This window comes from Periplaneta americana, chromosome 3 (genome assembly GCF_040183065.1).
Source record: "Periplaneta americana isolate PAMFEO1 chromosome 3, P.americana_PAMFEO1_priV1, whole genome shotgun sequence".
NCBI lineage: Eukaryota > Metazoa > Arthropoda > Insecta > Blattodea > Blattidae > Periplaneta > Periplaneta americana.
In genome coordinates, this window is record NC_091119.1 from 3,288,395 (window position 1) to 3,311,428 (window position 23,034).

General features: G+C 36.3%; 1 protein-coding gene across 5 annotated transcripts in view; it reads right to left on the reverse strand.

Annotated features, from left to right (window-relative positions):
- Window positions 1–23,034, reverse strand: part of LOC138695756 (uncharacterized) — a 171,602-nt gene that overhangs the window by 76,673 nt on the left and 71,895 nt on the right. For all 5 annotated transcript variants that reach the window (XM_069819929.1, XM_069819926.1, XM_069819925.1 and 2 more), the window contains one exon: window positions 18,065–18,160. In XM_069819929.1, the coding sequence (XP_069676030.1) occupies window positions 18,065–18,160 (96 nt within the window). The remainder of the gene's footprint in view (window positions 1–18,064; window positions 18,161–23,034) is intronic.

Consider the following 23,034-nt stretch of genomic DNA (forward strand, 5'->3'; position numbering starts at 1 on the left):
AATTTGTACTAACGAAATTTTGCGTTTCGAAGCATAATTTAGTAGATGATTACTTTCTCTTTAACTTTTTTTCAGGCATACGGACTATACGGTTTCATTTAGCACTGCGTAAGACGAATTCAAAAAAATCATTGCAACTAGTCGCGTTCCAAGTATTATTTTCATAAACATATTCCATATATGCATAATTCCCAGGTGTCGTAAACTGATTCGTAAACAATTTCAGTGTGATAAATGCAAAAAAAAAAAGTTTCTGTATATATCTCTTCTTTTTTTTTTTTCCATAAAAACAACACACTCCTTATCCTTGGTTACTCTGTATTCGTGATGTATGGATGCATGTGAACTTGAAAAAGGCTGTCATTAGTATAACAAATAACACGAAAAAGTCACTTTTGGTCTCCCACCTAACATGTAAATTCTAAACGTAATTTCACAATCAAAGTTCCAAACTTCAATTTCACACATTTTAGAAGTTTCTACATGTATGTAGTAATGAAATAATATGGTAGTTTGTATTTGAAAAGCCTACTGTTAATAGCTTGACCTCGAAATCAAATGAGTTTATTCAAGCAAATGCCTGGATAGTACAATACTTTCAAATAACCAGAACCTCAATTTTTTTTTCGTATATCAACTTTGACTATACGATATCACTGGTGTTAAATAAACTTTAAATAAATAAAAATTAATCAAATAATAACGCTTAGAAACATGCGAAACAACAAATTTAATCTGAACATTGCCACAAAGTTTCACATCTATCTTCAAAAGCATCACTTTTTTTTAAAATTCAGTCAATGCAATCACTTTTAGCAAATAATACATACACTTCTTTCCAGTTGTATTCATGTGTAAACTGCCAAAAGTTATTCAAGGACATAACTGATGTAGAATATCTCAAGAAATCATCCCGCAACCAGCGAAACAATGGTGGGTGTTATGGAGCAAACAGATGAACTGTGCATATTCACTGGCCTACTTATCCCCCTCATGAGAGATGTCCCCCTCCTTCTACACACAAAACCTCACATGCAGTCAACTGAATATACTTCTATGTCAACTCAGAAACGCCAAAGGTAAACAACCTTATCCTAATGAAGACAGCTAGCCACAGGACTACTTGTAGTAGCCGAGATATTTCCACAATCGACGGCTAAGAAGTGATAAATCTGCAGGTGGATAAAAAACAGTTTTAAAAATTAATTTTTCTCAAAACATACAAACTTTTTAGGCTACAATCCTGCATTGGATATATTTTTTTCAAATTTGGGCCCCCAAATAATTTTTTTTTTCAAAATATTTTTATTTGGTTGAGTTGCCACAGCTATGAGCTCTCTACATACAAAAAAAAAAATAATATTTTACACCAAATAGGAAAAAAGTTTTAAAAAATACCATCCTCTCCCCTTAACACCTTCTCATTAAAAATGGTATTGCTTTAGGTAGGCAAATGTGCCATCATTGAATGCTTAGAGTTCTGGGGGGGGGGGAACTTACCAGTGGTCGTCAGCACTCGCTGAAATGGGTAGAGTGCATGGAGGGCAAAGAACTCTGCTCCGTCGTGCACAAGGGATAGAGAGACAGCATACCCGCCAGCAGAGACGAATGCACGCTAGTGCGTGTCTTGTCCGCGGGTAAGAGACGCTAGCCCGAGAGTGCAGTGTTCTGATGACCGCTGGCTTAAACGATAGAATGAAGTAGATGTACAAGTGAACTTCCATGATCTGCATCAGTCACTATTATGGGCAATAAAGTAGAATGCGAAGTATTTAGTAGATCTGGAGTATCATTCATAGGCCTAAGATTAGCTACCCTCAGAGATTTTCTTGTAGTTTTTCTTAGCATTTCCTTACAAATTTCTGGATAATATTTTAGAAAACAGGTGACAACCGATTCCGGTTACGTGTCTTTATATTCGCTATTTATTATTATTATTATTATTATTATTATTATTATTATCATCATCATCATCATCATCATTAACAATAACCACTACATAAAACAGTTATAAGTATTTTTATAAATGAGTAGTTTCATATCAAAGACGGACATCTGTCATCTCCATAGTTTTGATCTAGAGGCAATTTTTTAATTCACAGTGTTCCTTGTAATATTTAACACAATTTATTTTATAAATGTAGTGTTAGAGTTTGCATATGGTTTCACTATAACTGGAAAGAGCATGAAAAATTGTATAAAAAACCACAGCTATCTAAATTTCGATTGAGGTCAGATGTCCGTCTTTGATATTAAGCTACTCAAATAATGGAATAGTATTTCAAAACAATTTGCAATAGTGTAAGTCGAAATTCATCTTTTGTGACAACTTACATGGTGAAAATAATATTATTAAGCAACCTACATGTATACAAATAAAGCTTTATGAATAGTTGCCAAAAATGATGCAATGTTTTATGTAAACTCATATTACGTAATTGTTAATAACTTTATATGACGCACAAATCCCACGTGCTTTTAGAGCAATGGATATCGAGACCTGTTATGTAGTTCTATGAAGTTGAGTGAACGTTGACTTTAGACGTCAACAAACTGGAGCACGTGTGTCTAATAATGCCAGATGACTCCATGAAAAACAGGAACCGAATGAGTTGAGAGCATACCAACCAAGGCTTCAAGTCTGACACACGAATTTGTACATTAAGTGACAGTTTTCATTGCTCTTCAGTTTACTTCTCTTACCAACTGTATTCTTTTGCTTCATTTATTCGTTCCTTACTTTCTACATTCATTTCCTTCTATCACTCCTTTCTCCATAATTTTTTGTGCGAGATCGTGCGTATTTGCTTGGTTTCCGCACAAAACCAATCCGCGGAAAGTCTAAAATTCCACATTCAGTATTCCCAACCTAACACACATAACATTTTCCCTCTTCTTACCGCTTAAGTGACATATTGATTTTACTGCTTTAAGCTTTTAACATATTATTTTTAGAGACGTTGAATATAGTAATAATTATAAATTGGAAACTTACCATTGCAATTTCACCTAAATTGCACTGTTAATTATTGTTTTTAAATATTTGCAAAAATTAAGTAAAGTCTACTACTCCACAAAACTTATTGCACTCCTGATACAAGTAACATTAAGGAAGCCGTGAAAAAATGAACAAGATTCCAGACTCATCATAGACTGGGGGAAAAAAAGATAGACGTACATATATCACGGCCTGCTGGAGTACAGTAAACACAGAAAACATTTTAAAGCAACAATGTTGAAGATAGATATTTTTGTTTTGCAAATTTGTCGTCATTGAACAGAAACCAAGATGGAGATTTCATTGCAACTAATTAGAAATTCCTCTTTCACGTATATAATAAACGATCTTCGCACAAAATAATGTACGATACACGAGCGGTATATTTTCTTTCAATTCACGGAAATTAAAAAACCTCAACTACGTTTCGCTTTTTCAAACTTTTCCTCGAACATGAAAATTTCAACATACCGCTCTTGTAACGCATATTACTATTGTCAATGTCGCTGCCACTACATAGTACTGTATTCCTTTTTATAGCCAACATAATTACATCTTCACTCTTTCTCTTATACCGATCAAAAGTAGGCCCGTAAAAATGAAAAGCTGCTTATATATATATATATATATATATATATATATATATATATATATATATATATATATATATATATGACTTTTCCAGTTCGTATAAGTGTTCTAATTTGAACACTCAGGTCTATGACCGAAATTATTCATATACAGTATGTGCAATGTATAGAATGGTATTTGCATTTAAAACACTGCGTCTTTTTATGATGTCAGCGTGTCAGAGGAAAAGAAAAAACAGATGAAGAAAGAATTATATAAAAAAAAAAAAGGATCTCAAAGCTATTTGGATCTTACGGTGAATACATCCTGCCCTCCACACGATATTGAAATTGTTACGCCTTGCAACGTTGACACTTCTTCCACGTTGTAATAATTAAAAAAAAAGTTCAATATGATTTAAAACACACAGAAAGCGCATAGTTAAATAATAGTACATTATGCAACGAGCCTATAATGAAGGTAATTAAGATGTTTCATAATTTTCATACGAGCTTCTTAATTACCATTATAGGCGAGTTTCATACGACTTTTTATGCTCGACCATATTTCTAACTTGATATTATTAATTTTATTGTATCTGACCTGGAGCAATATCCCGTAAGTTGTGAGATGTGCGCAGACGCGAAAGTATTGATTTTTTTCCGAGGAACAGATGTCCACATTGACCTTGCTAGGCCATAAGAACCTACAGAGATAGCATTGAAATTAAATTAGACATTGAAAAACGAGATGACAAATTGAATTTATTTGAGTATTATTTACAATTAACGCTAATTATTATAGTAACAGAACATAACCTTCTGCGACAGTATTGGATTTCCAGCCTCCGTGACTTTTCGCTAATTCTCTTTCGATTGCATATCCGAGAATAATCGATACTTGCGGTTTAATAACGGTAGAAAGCTGACCTGTCATTGGCTGAACAGTTGTAACCTGAGTCGTCATTGGCTGAAAGACCTGACCTTTAATGAGTAGGTGTACTTTAATGACATGCATTAAAGGTCTGCTACCAGGTGTATAATTACTACGTTTCGGCATGGTCGAGCATAAAATAATTTTCTAACACAATCAGTGTGTTACAGCTTCTAAAAATACATCATGATGTTTCCTCACTCGTCTGCTCCATTTAGTGGGCGTTGCGGTTATATCTCATTACAAGCCAATTCTCGGTTCTAGCCCCGTAATTCTGACACTTCCAGCTACTTCACCACGTCATCTACAACTCACTATCAACTGAATATGACACCGCACCTCCGGTAACTGTATGCGAACACGGGTATCATACAGCGGACTGGAATAATAAGCCTATACATCTCAAAACTAATTATGTCGGGAGTAGGCCTATTTATTTCTATTGAATATTGGTAATCTATACTAATAATAAATCTGTAGCCGAAATTTTTCTGGTAATTTTCGATTTTCCAAAAATAATTGGTGTTAACATGTATAATTAACCATCCTGAAACCGAAAATCGCTTTTTGGAAATTTTTGTTTGTATGTCTGTCTGTCTGGATGTTTGTTACCTTTTCACGCGATAATATCTAAACCGATTTATATGAAAATTGGAATATAAATTGAGTTCGTTGTAACTTAGATTATAGGCTATATGAGATTCAAAATACTTTATTTAAAAGGGGGGGGGGGATTAAAGGGGGCCTGAATTACATAAATCGAAATATCTCGCTTATTATTGATTTTTGTGAAATATGTTACATAACAAACGTTTCTTTAAAAATGATTTCCGATAAGTTTTATTCCATGCAAAATTTTGATAGGACTGATATTTAATGAGATAAATGAGTTTCAAAATTACAATAACAACGCCATTTAAGGCGGTGTAATGAAATAAGAAACAAATGACTTCGTCTATAAGGGGCCTTGGACAACAACAATCGAAAGCTATGAAACATAGCCTACAGATAATGTTTCTGTGTTTGTATGAAGTAATATCGGAAGCTGAATTAACCGATTTGTATAATTAATTATTAATTCACCATTGGAAAGTGTAGTTTCTCTAGATGGACATAATGCTATAATGTTATTACAGTAACTTCTGAGTGAATCGAGGACAGGTAAGATTAAAATAGCTTCTTATGCACAGAAAACTTGATAGGCTATTCTGTATATTCGTTTCCTGTATTTCCTAAAATAATTTTTATGACCAAGTGAGTGTCTCTGGACCAAAATGATCGCATTTTAATTTTTTAAATACAATTTAAATTAAGTAACATAATAAACGATTTATCCTTCTATCAAACACGAATGTTCCCTGGATCAAATGTCCTATTTTAATTATGTAATTACTTTATATTTATTTCTAACGGGTGCAGCGGAGCGCACGGGTACGGCTAGTTCTTAATAACATCTTTGAACTAGATTATTTCGCAATCACGAACCAACACTGCCCAGATGTAAATGAAGTTGAATGAAGTCTAAATCTATCGCGGGGGATCCTGTTTTACAGTGTTGAAGATAAGTATATATAAACTTACAAGACCATCTATAAAGAAACGGCAATTTTATTAACAAATGTTTGGGACCTCTAGCGAGAGAATCACTCTGTAGTAAGCAGTAGCATAACTTACACATAATATCGGTTTTTTATAGAGTTTCGGAGGAGACAAGCTTACTTTTGGTATTATTTCGGTATGATTGAACGAGTCTTCAACATGAGACTGCCGGTGACTCTCACAGTAGATACTGTAGTACGTTAAAAGAAATCTGCAAGGTCGAAGTCGACACATTTACTGTATTAGAGACTCGGAATCCATCGAGGACTACTTCCTACTCCAAATTCGACTCAACAGTTCATTTAAAATATTTCCCCGTGAGCTCTGAAATGTGGTGGTGGTGGTGGTGGTGGTGGTGGTGGTGGTGGTGGTGGTGGTGGTGGTGGTGGTGGTGGTGGTGGTGGTGGTGGTGGTGGTGGTGGCGGCGGCGGCGGTGGTGGTGGTGGTGGTGGTGGTGGCGGCGGTGGTTCAGAGTATATGGAAAAATATTCTCACTTACGTTCGATAGCGGTTTCCTCCTGCGTAAATCCGGTTCAGCCACGTTTTAATAAATCCGAACAGTTTAAGGTACCATGGAACTTCAGTCACTCATTTCTTGCACGAACGTCGCCCAGGACTGAAGGTAGAGGTTACAATATTGAACGTCCTCGTAGCACTGGTGTCAGGCAGATCGATCAAAATGATACTGCTGTAGGCCTAATGTCAAACACCCATCATATGTCTGTACACCTGCTTGCTACGAAGAATATTTCGTGAGTGAAGTACTTATTTTCTCCAGAACTTTCTAACTCTGTGGACTGCAGCAGTAGCACTTCAGCAGCATGTGTAGCGCACTCGGGGTTCTATTTCTGACAATGAATTTCTTTTTTATGTTCCTATGCAGTCGAAGTAGGTATAAAACTTTCCATATCGCTGGCTAAGAAGTGATATCTCGTACCTACAAAAATGGTCATTAAGATTAACTACATGATTATTATTATTATTATTTTTACAACACTGGAAAGTTAATTAATATTTTGTTAACAGCAGAAACACCTGAAAGGCCACAACACATGCTGATGGAATGGAACGAAGAGTTACTGAGAAAAGAGATGCGGATTAATGTCAACAAGAGTAAAGTAATGTGGATCTCTAAGGAAGATTGACAGGGAACAGATTTAACATTGAATGTAAAGGACAAAACCTGGAGTGGAAAGTTTTAAATACACTCAGGGACAAAAAAAACCGGACACTTTAATATTTGCTGGTATTTTGCAAAACATTATCTTCTCATACAATATTATGGTAGCCATCTGTTGTTATGGAGACGTGTATACATTGTTGATTGTTTTTTGTTTTATAAACAAGCCATTACAACCAAATATTCCAATTTTGCTTTCGGAGTCTCAGCTATAACAATTTTGTCTCAACCATTTTGTGCTTCATTATCGTTATCATTCGTTATTTCTTTATTTTTACATTTTCTGAGTTTAAGTGGGGTTGTAACATTTGTCTTAAAACAAGATGCGACCTGAAGATGTGGCTCGAGCTGTAGCCCTTTACGATGATGGACATAGTGTACGTTACATTGCAAATGTTATGAATATGGCTAGAAGCACAACCCATGATGCCATAAAACGGTATACAGAGACCCTAGAATATACCAGAAGACCAGGTTCGGGTCGTCCAAGAGCTACAAATCCAAATGAAGACAGGTATATGGTGTTCAGAGTTCTTGAGGAGCGCAACCTGCCAGCTACTAGTGTAGCCCAGCAATTTGTTAACATGCATGGACGCCCAATTTCGGACAAAACAGTTAGAAGGAGGTTGAAAGCAAGTGGACTGATATCAAGTAGACCTGCAACTGGTCCCAGACTTCTCAGGATGCATCGAGTTGAACGACTGCGTTTTGCAAATGATCACAGGGATTGGAGAAATGGACAGTGGAGCTGTGTTCTGTTACCGATGAGTCCCGTTTCAATCTGTGCTCACCTGATGGACGTGAAAGAGTTTGGAGAAGGGGGGGGGAGAACGATTTTCACAGTGTTGCATTTCCGAAAATGTGCCATATGGAGGTGGTGGAGTGATGGTTTGGGCAGGAGTGTGTACGGATGCTCGTACAGAGTTGGTTTTTGTTGAAAACGGAAGACTAACAGCTGATAGGTATATAAATTAATGTTTGGCTGATCATGTTGTGCCATTTGGCCAATTTGTAGGTGATAATTTTGTTTTAATGCATGATAATGCACGGCCGCATATTGCCCATTCGGTCGGAGATTATCTCCAAGAAGTGGGAATCCATGTTCTTCCATGGCCAGCAAGGAGTCCAGACATGAACCCAATTGAACACGTGTGGGACATGCTGGAATGGCGTGTTAAGAATAGACGACCGAGACCAGAATCGTTACGAGAGTTGAGGCGAGCACTTGGCGAAGAATGGGAACTTATTCCTCAAGAAGACATTGCTAACCAAATTGAAAGCATGCCAAGACGTATGGATGCAGTTATTCAAGCCAGAGGGGGTAATACCAGTTACTAAAAAGAGTTTTTAATGTTTAAGGTACCATAAAATGAAAAAAAAAAAAACAGATCAAACGATGCCATAGTTATACGCCTTTTGTAATTTTTTGTAAATTTTCTCATCAGAGATTTTTTTTTTTTTCAAATGTTGTCGTATAAGGTGCTAAATGAAACATTATTTTGTTTAAATGGGTTTTGTTTCATTTTGAAATAATTGGCTACAAAATACAAGCAAATATAGAAGTGTCCGGTTTTTTTTGTCCTTGAGTGTATTTGGGAACAATAATAACTAGTGATGGAAGAGTAGATCAAGAAGTACTGAACAGGGTAAAGAAAGCAACATCATCAGCATACTATCAAATAAGTAATACAATAGTTGGGGAAAAAAGAAATAACCACTAAGACTAAAATACAGATATATATATATATAATTCAATAATTAAACCTATAATACAATATAGTACCAAAAGCTTACCGCTCTTAGATAAACATCGAAGTAAATTAATAGCAGTGGAAATGAAATATCTTAGAAGAGCTGTAGGAAACACCCTGTATAATTCAACTCAGTGAAAACCGCACATCACAATCGCCTTCCATTTCAGAAATATTTGCGGTGCAAGTTTTAACTGACTCACCCTGTATAATATATTTCGTAAAACAAACCAGTAAAACTCGTGGGCCTGTGTGCAGTTCACTTAAGGAGTTGCATTCATTACGAAAGCATGAATAATAGGGGAAGAGGGGGCACATTTCAACAGTTTTTCTATTTACATTTTTTTATTTACATCCGTTATCAATTTTTTTAACTTTAAATGGCACAGAATTATAAGACATTGCTTAATAAACACCTCAGAATTTTATATTTGCAGAAATTAGAAAGCAGGTAAGTGTATCGAAGACGGTGGTACAATTTTTTTAACCATTACTTCAAGCTGTTGAAATGTATTGATACCGTGTAAATAAGCAAGCCATGTGTCTTTCCTTCTTGCCACTTGTAACGGTAACATTCGAACATCTGTATTGTCGGACTATCGGATCTGTGCCCCTTCAGCGCTGTCGTCGTTCTTGGAAAAGTTAACGCCTGTACTCACTCCATTCCACCCGCTTTCCTCCCACCACGTTAAACAGCAAGCCACGACCTTGCCGAATAGGGATGTTGCCAAACTTCCGTGAAACGGTGTCATAAATAACTGGTCCTCCATGCTACAATATTATTTCTTTCAATCAAAATACATCTTGTATTTCTATATTTTTAAACCCAAATCCCATGACTCGAATCACTTTCCGTAGTTTTTCTCTCCAACCTTGGAAAATAGTGCTTCTCTCGCAAGCTTCAGTAATTTCTTCAATGTTGGAACTTATTTCTAAACGGTATAAAATTCTTGTATCTTTCTTCTTAAAATACATCGGTTCATAACATCTACAATAATTAAAAAATCCCTTGGTCTGTTCTTCCCTGGTGCTTCTAGCTTTTCATCTCCTGCACAGCCTCCCTCTCTCCTGATTTTCTTTATTAGGAGTTCTGACCTGTCTATATAAATTACATAGTCAATTGAAATAAAATAAGCCTCACCTGTGATATCAGTTGCTCTTTTCGTTGCCTGATTTATAGGAAACAGATATTGACCTGTTTGTTTCTCTTCTACTTGCTTAATAATATTTCTTTCGCCACTCCTTTCTATACTGTTCATGTTGAATTGCCAACACTGGACTGCAAGTGCAAATATTGTAAACTGTCCCGCAAGAAGGCCAAAATTGTGAGTAGTGGGGGACAGAAAGGGAGAGAGATAGAAAAGAGAGAGATAGGAATGCTGGGAGAGAAATGACTTATCGGGGCTGAGAAGGAATTAGGGTTCAGTTCGCTTATCTTACGGGGGCACAGCTCCGATGGTCCGACCATATCTCTACACCCATTGAAATTGGAAGACTCACAATAGTCCATACTACGACTCCTTAAAATCAGCCTGTACACCCAGTTATGTAATAAGGACGGATTTCCGAGTCCCAAGCGGAACCTGAGAACTGAAGCTGCGCGAACACAAGAAAAAGTTAACCAGGACAGCACGCTATCCCGCGACTAGCTAATTGCATGCATGTGTGTGTCTGAGGCTGTAGGCCAGTGATGTCAAAGCAAGCGCATTTTTCTGACCTTGACGTCGTGCGCGGGCAGCAAGCGCTAAGTATGGAAAGAGGAAGGGTTGTGTATATGAATAAGCAACCTGTTGCATTAAGAAAACAGTGGTGCACAAACTTCAAACGGAACGTGAAATTTTATGTCATTTTTATATGGCTTCTTTCTGTTTAATATTATCTATATTGTCTGTAAAACAAAAGTACTAACACTGATTTCTTAATATTGCACTTGTGTTTTAATTCTTAATAACATAATAGAGTTAAGAAGGAATATTCACTTAAATTCCATAGTAGTATAATATTATACTGTATTAAGTGGATGAAACACATCATTCATAAAGAAAGTGATATTCCAAAGAAAGAGATTGAGTATGACATGATAAGTTGGAATTTATATTGATGGTATCTTTAGCCTTACAAAAGTAATCAATAAACTAATCAAAACAATATTACGGTACAAAGCAAAGTTACTTAGGTACTGTATCTGTTTTAAGTGTAACTAATATTACATAACAAAACTCTTATCGCATTATGCTTTTAAGGTGATATTGGTGAGCAACTTCCTATCATCAGAATATTAAATTATTTTCTCGAAATCTGCTGAAGCTATAGAGCTGACATTTTTACAACACATGGGCACGTATCTTTTGCTTATGATGTAACAGTAGTTGCTTTGTTAATTCATTTCCTTACAAACAATTTCCATGCGAATATTTTCAAAATTTTCAATACACTATCTTCAGTAATACGTATATGCGGTACATTAGATTTACGAAAACATTCTGTAAGGCTACTAAATAAATAGGCCTATACCTGAAAATTTCACTTTTCTATACGAAAAGTTGAGAAAATATTTCTTTTGAATAAAAAAATCAAACTTGTGAAAAATGAGCATTAAAATTAAAACTTACATTCTTATAATGCACTTATACTTCTCAGGCAAATCTAAAAATTACTATGGATACAGTTTTAATAAGTTCTCTTCCCTTTATCCATTGAATCAGTGCTGGCCATCCCTGAATATAGCTCGACCAAGCGGCATATACCACCTCTTTCGTCTGTCTCTTTCCTTTCCTCTGTAAAGCGCTCAGGCTCTCCTGAGCTCTAAAGCGCGCGCTTGCTCCTGTGGGCATCAATTGACATGCCTGCCGTAGACTGTACTGACTCATACGTCTCTTTTACATCGGGTTATGGGCTACCAATTCTTAAGGACAATGAAAATCCTTAGCATGGTTTCCCTCGGAATAGAAGTACTACAGTCTGGAGTCCTAAGACACAGTTTCACGGTACGGTACGCATTATAAAAAAACATTATGCATGAATATAGAGATCTCTCGGAAAAAATGTCGCGTAACAATGATTACTTATACAGGGACATCATTTTATTTTTACTTCAATTTTTATTGTACCTGAGTTTTTGAATGTACTTCACTCCCACCCCTTCTACTAATGAAGTTCCAACTGTCCTCCACATAGAACCAAGACCGCATATAGTAATCAGTACAGAGTTAGTGAGTATAGTACGTTCCAGAAATATGTTCGCGTTTTCCAGTAACGAAAGAGCTTTCAATATTGAATCATATTTTCGCACGGGTACTGCCGTCCGTTTACCTACGTCGCATCCCGATTTCCCCCACCTGCTTATACTCGCCCCTTTGTAAAGACTAGTGGCTGGGCTGTCTTAGCTCTTTTCTGAAAGCATTAATTTCTGTTAGGAATTGGACGTCTACGTAATATTATACAACTGTTTAAAATATCTTAAATAAATGTCACGTGATTTCTCTCCTTTCTACGATCCTGCAACATAACCACTTGGACGCACAGTAGATAGCATGTCTGAGTAATTTTATCTTTTCGGATCGGGCAGAAGTGAAGATTGAATTTACAGTACGTAAGGTATCCTTTTATAGAATAGATACAGAATTATTTCAACATGAGTTGCTAGTACGAAGAACGAAACTGGTAATTGGAATTAGATGCAATAGTGTATAGTCCGATAATAGGCACAAAAGAACTGAAGCCTGTATCGAAATGAACGGCCACCATTTTCAAAATGTGTTTAAATATCCATATTATGATTATTTTTCAATTTAACTTCATTCTCTATATTGTACGCTAATGTGCTGTAGACAGTATAATATACACTGCATAATTAATACGTCCACATGGACAGCTCAGTTCGTGAGTGAAAACACTCATTGTTAATACTGTACTGTATTCTGATTAAACAAAAACCTAATGAAAATGATTAAATTAAAAATTGCGATATTTCCTAGTTTACGTAAATGGATGAACTACTTTTCTTCCCTCCTGTACCTAGTAAAGTGATATGCCAGCATCATCGAACTCCAGTCGTGGAAGGGGTAGCAAACGGTGTTTCCGGTTTTCAAACTTTAATCCAAAGGTATAGCCAGGTTAATATTAAAAATGTTAGTAAAAATAAAATGATGTCCCAGTATAATTTTCTTGTTTGGCGCGGACAGAAGTCTCTGTACAGCTAAAAGATTGCCACAGTCTCTCTGGTTTTCGAATTGGTTCGAAGGCACTGATAGCTTTCACAAGGTTGGTAAAACCTGCAGAGATACGGAACTTGGCTATGTGTATTAGGTTTTCCCTGGGCATAGGCATGGTTGTCGTACACTGAGGTTTATCCCTCATCAAAAATCAAATCTAAATACATATTAGAACCAATGCCGTGGTTAGGAAAACATTTCATGTCTATCTCTGTTCTTATACGCGTTCAAAGTGTCTATGAACGATGAAATTCATCTTCTAATACAAGAGCAACAATAATAGTGGAATGGGAATATCACTTTTATCCAAAGAGAAATTCCCCTGTCATCTTTCATTATCTATTTTATCACAGGAACTTTTGAAGCGTTGTGAGTGAAATGTTGATTAGAACTACACTATCTACCAAAAAGTAATTGGGCACCCAGGATTTTAGGTGCTAGGTGCCATGTTTCGACGGCTACTATGCAGTGGTATGCAGACAATAATGTTCACCAGTTGGACTGGCCTGCACGGAGTCCTGATCTCAATCCCATTGAGCATCTTTGGGACGAATTGGACCGGCGATTGAGGTCTCGGGAGATGCGGCCAACTTCCACTGTCCAACTGAGTGCCATGTTGCAAGAGGAATGGCGACGCATTCCAGAGGATATCCTACACAAACTAGTGGAGAGCATGCCTGACAGGGTGGCTGCTGTTATAGCAACAAGAGGTGGTACCACGAGGTTCTAAAGGGGCAAAAACAGTGCACAATTACTTTTTTGTAGATAGTGTAGAATTTCATGTCTATCTCGTTTAAGGCGTCTACGAAATATGAAATTCTATCTTCTAATATAAATATACTATTATGATTACTACTGTTTTTACTGTTTGAATGTACATTTGAGGCGCTCAGCCCACAAATGGCCGAACCCACAAAATTATATTTCCACTTAACCTCTTTGTAACAGTGCGCAAATGCGATACACAAACGAAACTTGTGCTGAAATCGCATGGAAAAACTGGGAATGACGATTAGGTCGATTTACACTTTGAAGAGAACAATATGGCGAGCTCTTTAAAGCAACAAACTCGAAATGTTGGGTTGGGCCATTTGTGCGCCGAGAGCCTCATTTCACTTGTGGTAGTGTGGAAGAGAAGGCCTCGTGGCCTTAACTCTACCTGAATAAGTAGGCCTAATTAGAAAATATATTTAAAAATATGAGAAGTAACGACAGTTGAATGTACAAATCACTTTCACCCAGAAAGAAATTTCCCTTTTATTATCTTATTTTATCGCTATTTATCACACACTTCTTGAAACGTTGTGTATAAAACTGTTAATTAGAACGTACTATGAAGCAAAAAAACAAGACAATGATACACAGCATTTAGATACGTGAATCCTGGTTGAAATATTAAGTCTATAACATTCTTATCGTGTATGTTTATTTACACTACGCCATACACATGTTGACAGTCTTTATAATCGGTATTAAAGGTCCGTTTCATTTCGTTTCTCTCAACACGATATAGACTACTTACGTATATTGGATGAATTTTAAAATATAATTTGGTACTATCGAAAGCAGTACATAATCAACTTGCTGAAGAAATGTATCAAATATGAATGCAGCGAGGCATACTGAACTAAATAAGACAAAATCTGAGCATATTCAGCAACTTCCATTTCTTTAAAAATTTATATTTTTGTGCCAGAGTCCTTTCAAGAAGAATACGTTTTCGTACAATGAATCGACTTGCATCTCATTACAAGTAAGTGTTCAATGAAAACATCCTCTGGCTTCTGCTCAACAGTTCTTTTAATGGCTGCTGTAACCCTCCTCACGTGGGATTCAAACAAATTCACGGAGATGTATAAAACTCAACTTTATTTCAAGGAGTGCAAGTTCGGTGGCTCCTTTGAACACCCAGTTACAGATTTATGACTTCCTACACAAACAACTCTGACAATTCCATCCTGTACCCTTGTCCAACATTGCATAGTTGCCACAATCCTGGTGACCCTCGAAATGAGACTGACGGGATTCTTGGAATTCGGAAAAGATGCGGCAACTCTCCTTCACGTGGATTTAAAGGGAGCCTGTCAATTCTTCTGAACGAGGGTTGTGATTGGTTACTGACAGGAGAAGACGAGATTTCCGTCAAAGTAAGGAAGACATTTATTTATGACAACCAATTAGTAGGGGGCAGTAGGTCTGTCGGCAAAGTCCTTTCTATGAAACTGCACTCCATGAAATAAAATACAGTTTAGCAGGACGAGAAAGGGACGAAGTGAATGAGGAAGAGGAAGACCAGTAGAGCATGAAGAGGGGAAGAAGGTAAATGAGGAACAGGTAGGTGTAGAAGAGCAAGATGAAAACAGGAGGAAGGACAGGAAATTGGAGTAAAAGAAAGAAGAGATGCTGAAGAGAAGCAGGAATAGGGGGTAAATAAAGAAGGAAAGAAAATATTTTTGCAGCAAGAAGAATAAGATCACAATGATCAAAGTAGGAACGGGAGGCGGTGGAGTGGAATTTGGAAGAAAAGGGGGAGGAAAACAAAAGACGAGAAGGTGAGTCACTGACACAAGAGAGCTGTTGATTTTGTCCACATTACACTGTGCATAATATCCACTTACTCAAAATAAGCCGGGATTTAGAACACTAGGCAGTAGTGCTACAACTCGATGTTCATTTTAGGTTTAGAAGATACCATAAACAAATTTGTAGAAAGAACAAACCATAATTCTATTCTAAAGTAGACGTCTGATTTTCGAAGAGTTCTGAAAGCTCTTTATTGTATTAACTACCCTAGCGCTGAATAATAAATATCAAAGAAGTAGAGTTTCTTTGAGAGTAGTAGAGTATTCACTCAAAATGGAATTTTCGTAATTCGACAAATTCAATCACAAAAAAACAAACATATTTTAGGTGACGCGTTAAGGTACCGTCACACGTCGCTACTTTTGCTGCGCAACTTTTGTACTGCAGCTGCAAAAGTTGCGTGTCGTGTTCACACGTAAGACAAAAGTAGCGCGCTGCACGCTTCTTTTCGTGCTGCGCAACCCGAGTGCTGCAAAAGTTGCAACTGGAGGTTGCGAGTCTGTTCACACACAAGGCGCTACTTCTGCAGCCGCAGTCATGCTGCTGGTTCCCATCTCCGTGTTGACTTCTCAATATACATTTTGTGGTTATGTTCGCATTATTAAGAAACTCATGCGAAAGCTTACTTATATATTATTTGCTTTTCTGTCGTATCTAGTATTCAGAAATTGACATTATTTTTACTATAAAGCTTTTAAAAACGCCTATATAGCTACGTGTGCAACATCCGACGGTATGATCACATATCACCATCCTTCGCAAGTCTCTCGTGGCTCCGACTTAAAGAACGTAGAACTTTACACTCTTTGTCTTTACTCTTTCGATTTCTGCACACTTCAACACCAAATTACCTTTCGTCTCGTTTCTCTTATCTATACTCTAACCACGACGTAAATACCAGATCACTTATCTGTGGCACGCTAAGTATACCTCTTCATAGAACATCTTGTTATTCATCATCTTTTACAATATCCACCTCGCGTCAATGGAATTCCTTGTCACAAAGTATTAGGGGCTGCAAGACAATAAACACCTTTAAGAACAGCTTAAAAGAGAACCTTCTTAGCATTTCACTCCAATCATACTGATTTAAACTATCACTGACTACAGTGTTACTTTTTTCTTTAGACATCATCCTGATTGTGCTGTATTTTAATTGTCTCGTAATAATCTCTTTCTATTACCTAATATTATTTGAAATATATTAACATTCTATGTATTTTAGTTTAATTCTGCTACACAGTTTATTTCAGTGTTTAATTAATAGTTCATAGTATTTTGTTGTTTAATTTGTAAATAACTTTTGTATACATGTAACTCTCATCTAAATCAAATTGTTGGATTCTTTGTAAGTTCATGCATATGTATATACACTTTTTGCTGGTTGAGTGGAAGAGAAGGCCTTACGGCCTTAACTCTGCCAGCTAAAATAAATCATTATTATTATTATTATTATTATTATTATTATTATTATTATTATTATTATTATTATTATATATTGTACTTAAATGATAACCAACATCATATTTACGTAATCAATGTTGGCAACCCTCCTGTTTGAAACTACGCTACGGAAAATTAGAAAAGTGAATTATATCGTCAGCAAATATGCTCAGACTATGTTGTGCATTTAATAACTGTTACAAATAATTTATTTTCATCACATCTAACATTAAAATACATCCAAACAATAAAAGTATCATTGGCACATATGGGTGGCAACCGCAGCAAAAGTTTCAACAAAACCGATATCAAAAATGCTGCGCTGCAACCCTGAGAACCCTGTTCACACGTCGCTACTTCTAAGCTGCGCGCAGCATGGAAAAGTAGCGGCCAGCAGGTTCGGCAGAGCTACTTTGCGGGTTGCACCGTTGTTCACACGTCGCAGTACGAGAGTTGCGCAGTTTTTTGTACTGCAGCGCTGCAAAAGTAGCGACGTGTGGCCGTACCTTTAAGCTAAATAGTTGTTGCACGAAAGAGTATCGAACTAATTGCTTCAGAGTCTTTGACAGAACAGAAATAGCAATTGAACTTTTTAACGAAATCTAAAACCAACAACTAAATTAAATATAATAAGCCCTTCACCTGAAGTGGATACGTGGTAAACACGTAATATATTACCGGTAAATATAGTACTCAAATCTTGAACAACAATTAAATTGATTCTAACTTTTCTCATAAGAAAGCTTAACATATATCATTGACAAAACATTAACTGATGGAAACCGGTACTCACCTCCGCCCAGAAGCACACGACGAGCGACGACCCAGACAGCAGAAGGGGGTAGTAGGCACTCATGAGGCTGCTAGACCACCCCTCTTGAAATGCAGCCTAAAAAGAACAACACGAAAATCTGTATATTCATGCGCGTCCATCTACAATTTATTGTTCTGTACAATACTGCACAAAAGACCCCGTAATATTAATCTCAAAAAATGTTCTCCGCAATTTTATTTTCTTACGTTTGAGGAAGAGACAAGAGAAAAATGTTTATGTAAACTCAAATTTCAACATCTTTGGCCTAATGGTTCTATGTCAAATCCAGCTTTCAAATTTACGAGATCTATTTTAGTATAACACTTAAGTTAATTTCCATGGTATTCTTTTATTTGCTCTTATTGTTAAAATACATTATTTTCGCGGCAAGTTTTTAATGTCAAATATAACGAAGTGATTTATGGGTTTAACATAAGTGAAAACGTACGAAATGTTTCGCGATTAGAAGCAATTCGAGAACGCCTGTACGCTTAAATAAATATCCAACCACACCAACACAAATATATCTCATACGGAAAATATCTATCTATATCATAATTCAAATTACATGATTTTAAACTGAAGGTATTACATAAGGTGCAAATCTTTATCCCGTTTCAGGGCTGAACATGAGGAAGTGAAGCTCAATCTATGACACAATCACGTTAATGGAAATCGGTGCAAAGGATTTTGTGCACGACTTCACATTACGTCATGCAGTCGAGAAACGTAATTATTCGCTATCCACTTGTTCCAAGCACCAAAAAGAGAAATTGTGACGATCTTACTAACAACTAGACTCTAAACAAATAATTACCTATTGTATTGATCGTTAAATTGTATGTATGTGGGCTATTCCGTATGAAATCGATCAGTAAAAAACCTCGCATTTTTTAATACTCTAATTTTTTCCCTAATTATACAAGGTGCTAAGGAGAGTGCATTTTCAAAAATATACTATCGAAAGTCAAACGGTTTTCGTATTGTTGAGCGACAAATTTGGCGTATTTTATAAAAACAAGCCTCTTTCAGCGCTCAGAACTCTGGAACCATTTACTGCAGAACATTGAACGGGAGCTCATTTTGAAGCTGACATTTGGTAGGTTATGATAAGAAGTAACACTTATTTTTATTGTATACAGAGAGACAGATAATCTGATTTTACTTACTTTTAGGCTTTTTGCCCATTTGTAAAAATGTAAAAGATATTGAGAAAAAACCTTGCATTATTAAGAGGGATTCGGCATTGTTTGCTTAGTGGCTCGGCAATAAGTTTCGAGGGCATTAAATTATTTTCACACGCCTAGACTTGAACGGCGCAGTACCGCACGCACTGGCCGAGAGCTGAAGATAAGCGAGTGTTGGGCGTCATTTTACTCCTGTGTTTATGAAAACCTGTGATAAAGCTAGCCCAGCTATGCGCTACTAGACGAAACATCACGTGTTTATGTCTCCTGGCCTTGCTTGCCTCGGCTAGCTCCCGCCTCACAGTCAGCTGGTTAGTTCACGCGTGTACTATTTATTTTCTTTATTTGATATTTTCAATACTTTCTTATCAACATGCCATCAGTAAAAAATATGTGTTTATTTGTACTTTCAATGCGGAATCTAACCATATATTTTAAAAATATTTTTTCGTGGGCAAAAGCGTCTTAATGAAGAAAAATCTAAATTTCTCCATTTCCATAAAAAGTAAGAAAAACTGTTTACATGTCAATATAAACTTTAATTTCTCAGCATCAAAATAAACCATGATTTTGATCATTGGGTGAAAGGGTTTCGGAGCCACAACAGTTTAAAGTTGCTAATTTTATGAAAATACGATAAATTTAAATATTTTAATTTAAACACTATGAAGTTCTGATGCCTCAAACTTTGCACAAAGCATTGTATCACAGTTCTCTACGTACAAAAAACGTTTCATTGTATTTAGAAATTGTAAAGTCAATTTTCTCTATATTTCGGTCGATTTGAGATGGAATAGCTCATTGGTTCAATATGTATTGTCTTCCCTTTCTTAAAGAGAATTCGCCATACCGGAAGACAAGACGCAATTAAGTGAACTTAAATGAAACAATAACGACAGCTCAAGAACTGAACTCCTGGTCACACAGATGAACAGCGCGCTAACAAGCAGGCCATACCCTCACTGCGGCGATGATGAAACATCTGAATCATGTCGTGCATAACTCTTGTGCTGCTAGCTGTCAGTTTTTGAGTGTGATTATGGCGATTTGATGCATGTTAAAATAGCGATAATTTATTTACGAAATGAATCATTTGGGACAAAGAACGTTGCGCAGAAAAATTCCCCAATATAGGAGTTCCCAACAGAACTACGCTGTGCAAGGCAGTAAAAAAAAGTAACGGGTTTATTTTGGACAAAAAGACCGTACCGGTTAAATCGGATGTTAAACAGAAGAGAAATTAAATAGGATTGGAAACTATTTTCCTTGTCTTTTACAGAATGATTTTTTACTTATGGAAGAATATCAAGAACAAAGCTTGTAGTTACGATTTCCACACTTCAGGAAAAGAATCTACAATTCCCATGCATGCAAACCCAATTAGTCCGCCTTTCTACGGTTTCGCTACGACGATCTTCGTCGAACGAACATCGCTGACGACAGAAATCGCCAGCGGTCATCGTCAGAGAGTGGTTTCTTTACCGGCGAAGTTGGTAGTTGGATAATTTATTGTTTTATATAGTTGACCATGTCTGATCAGCTGATAAGTGGATGACAATATGACAACGTTATAATATAAGTTTTGCCTTGAAAAACAAGTACGGATCTTTAAAGTAGTTAATGTCATGTTTAGAAATAGATATACAGAGGGATCTTTTAATTAATTGATATTAAGTCATCTTGAAAATGACCCACCAATTTTAAGGAATATTTCAGACTTTCTCCCGAACAATTTCATCTTGTTTTAAGTTCAATTGAAAATGATATTGTAGAATTATCCACAAAATTTGTTCACAAACCAATAAGCCCAGCTGAAAGATAAGCATAACTTTAAGGTAAAAACCAATTATATAAAAACTTTATTTTTACTTTTTACAATGTTTTTTTTTTTTTCATTTAGGAGCATTTATTTAGGAAATAATGTTGCAAATAAAAAATAATAATGTGAGAAGGAGGTTGTTGCACTTCTCTCCTTTGCTCGGAATTCCACTTCACTTACTATTTCACTCAAACTTTGCTTCAGTAGCTAAATCTGCCGCATCGTGTGTGTCCAATTATGAATCACTTTACTCAATTATACAGTGAAACCTGTTCAAATCGGAACCTGAATAATACGGAATCCTGTCTATTTCGGAACAATTTATTGGTCCCGGCGAAATTTGTATGTATTATGTATAATTTTTCCTGAATAAAACGGAAACTGTCCAACGCGGAAACGGAAACTATTTGCTACTGTTCAAAACGGAAACAATATTTTGGACACACTATATTTTGTAACTATATTTTGAAACAGCGTGTAATTTCAAGGAATATACGATATATGTAGGTCACTAAGATAAAAACAAGTTTTCTTAGCAAAATTTTAGAGGGTACGAGGGTGTGTTGGCCTGTCGGTCATAAATTATATTACCCTTCTAGACTAGGCAGACGAGTCCCTTCAAAGATTTTCAATGCTTCACACCCGTATACTGTCGTAGCTAAATATGTAGTGATTTCCAGGTAAAAAAAAAAAGTTGCATAAAATGTGACATTAACATTAAGTGATGAAGCAAAAGTTATCGAGATAAAGGAAAATTAGAAACAAAGTCTATGGTGAATTAATGTTCAAGTTAAGTTGTGGTAAACTCAGGTGTGACACTTTAAAAAATAAAGATCATAATGAGTGAGTGGCTTGCGGCCAATATTGGTGACACAAAAGGAACCAGAAAGCAGCTGTTTATGTGGAAATAAATGAACTGTTGTGGGAGTGGGTTCTTCATGACCTTTCAAAGAACAAGCCAATTTCTGGATCTATTCTGCAAAGCAAGCTATTGAACTGGGAAAGAAATTAAATAAACCAGAATTCAAGGCTTCTAATAGATGGCTCCTAGTCCAATTAATTAATAATGTGCAGTGATATGCAGTGCAGTATTAGAGTATAGTGTTAGATATTAAATAGAATGAGATTAGTAAACTTTAGTAATGTTTAATGACTAATGAGTGAGTTACGATAATATTTATACAGAAAATGAGATTTTAATCAAGATGATTCACCAACGTAATAAGCGACAGAAAGCTGATTTAATGTGATGAGTGTTAAATGGAATATTTTGTACTTCTTGCAATTTTCGGCATGCCATTTTGTTTTTCATGTATATGAATGACAAAATATTCCATTTTAATGTCACACCTGAATAATACGGAAACCTGTCCACAACGGAAAAAAAATTAGGACCATGTCACTTCCGTCTTGAACAGGTTTCACTGTATTAACAGTTCTGGTTGTTGCAAAATATAATTTGTTATTTTTTACGTTGGTTCTTCTTTTTGGCTCATGTCGAACAGGGATTTGTGTTTAATCAATTAATAGGCCTATATCGCTCTCATTAGTGAAGAAATTGCAGAAAGATTTGTTTTACCGCCATTATGGTATGTACGATGTATAAATCACATGTCATTAAATGATTTAATTCACAACCTACTGTAATTTTACAATTGGTTTCTCAGCGATGATCGCCAGGTTTTTGCCTCCAAGGCAAACGCCCACGATGTTCGTCGAGCCCAGCGACGTTCGTTGACGTTCATCGTCGTAAAGAAACCATGCACATTCAAATCAACGGGACAGAATCCCAGCGAAGATCGCCAGCGATGATCGTCGGCGAAGATCGCCATAGCCAAACCGTATCTTAAGACTAAATTGTACCGTCACTTATCGCGGGCGAAGTGTTGTTGCCGATAAAGTGCTTGCGGGCAAGTTGTTGCGTAGCTTGAATTTGGCACTTC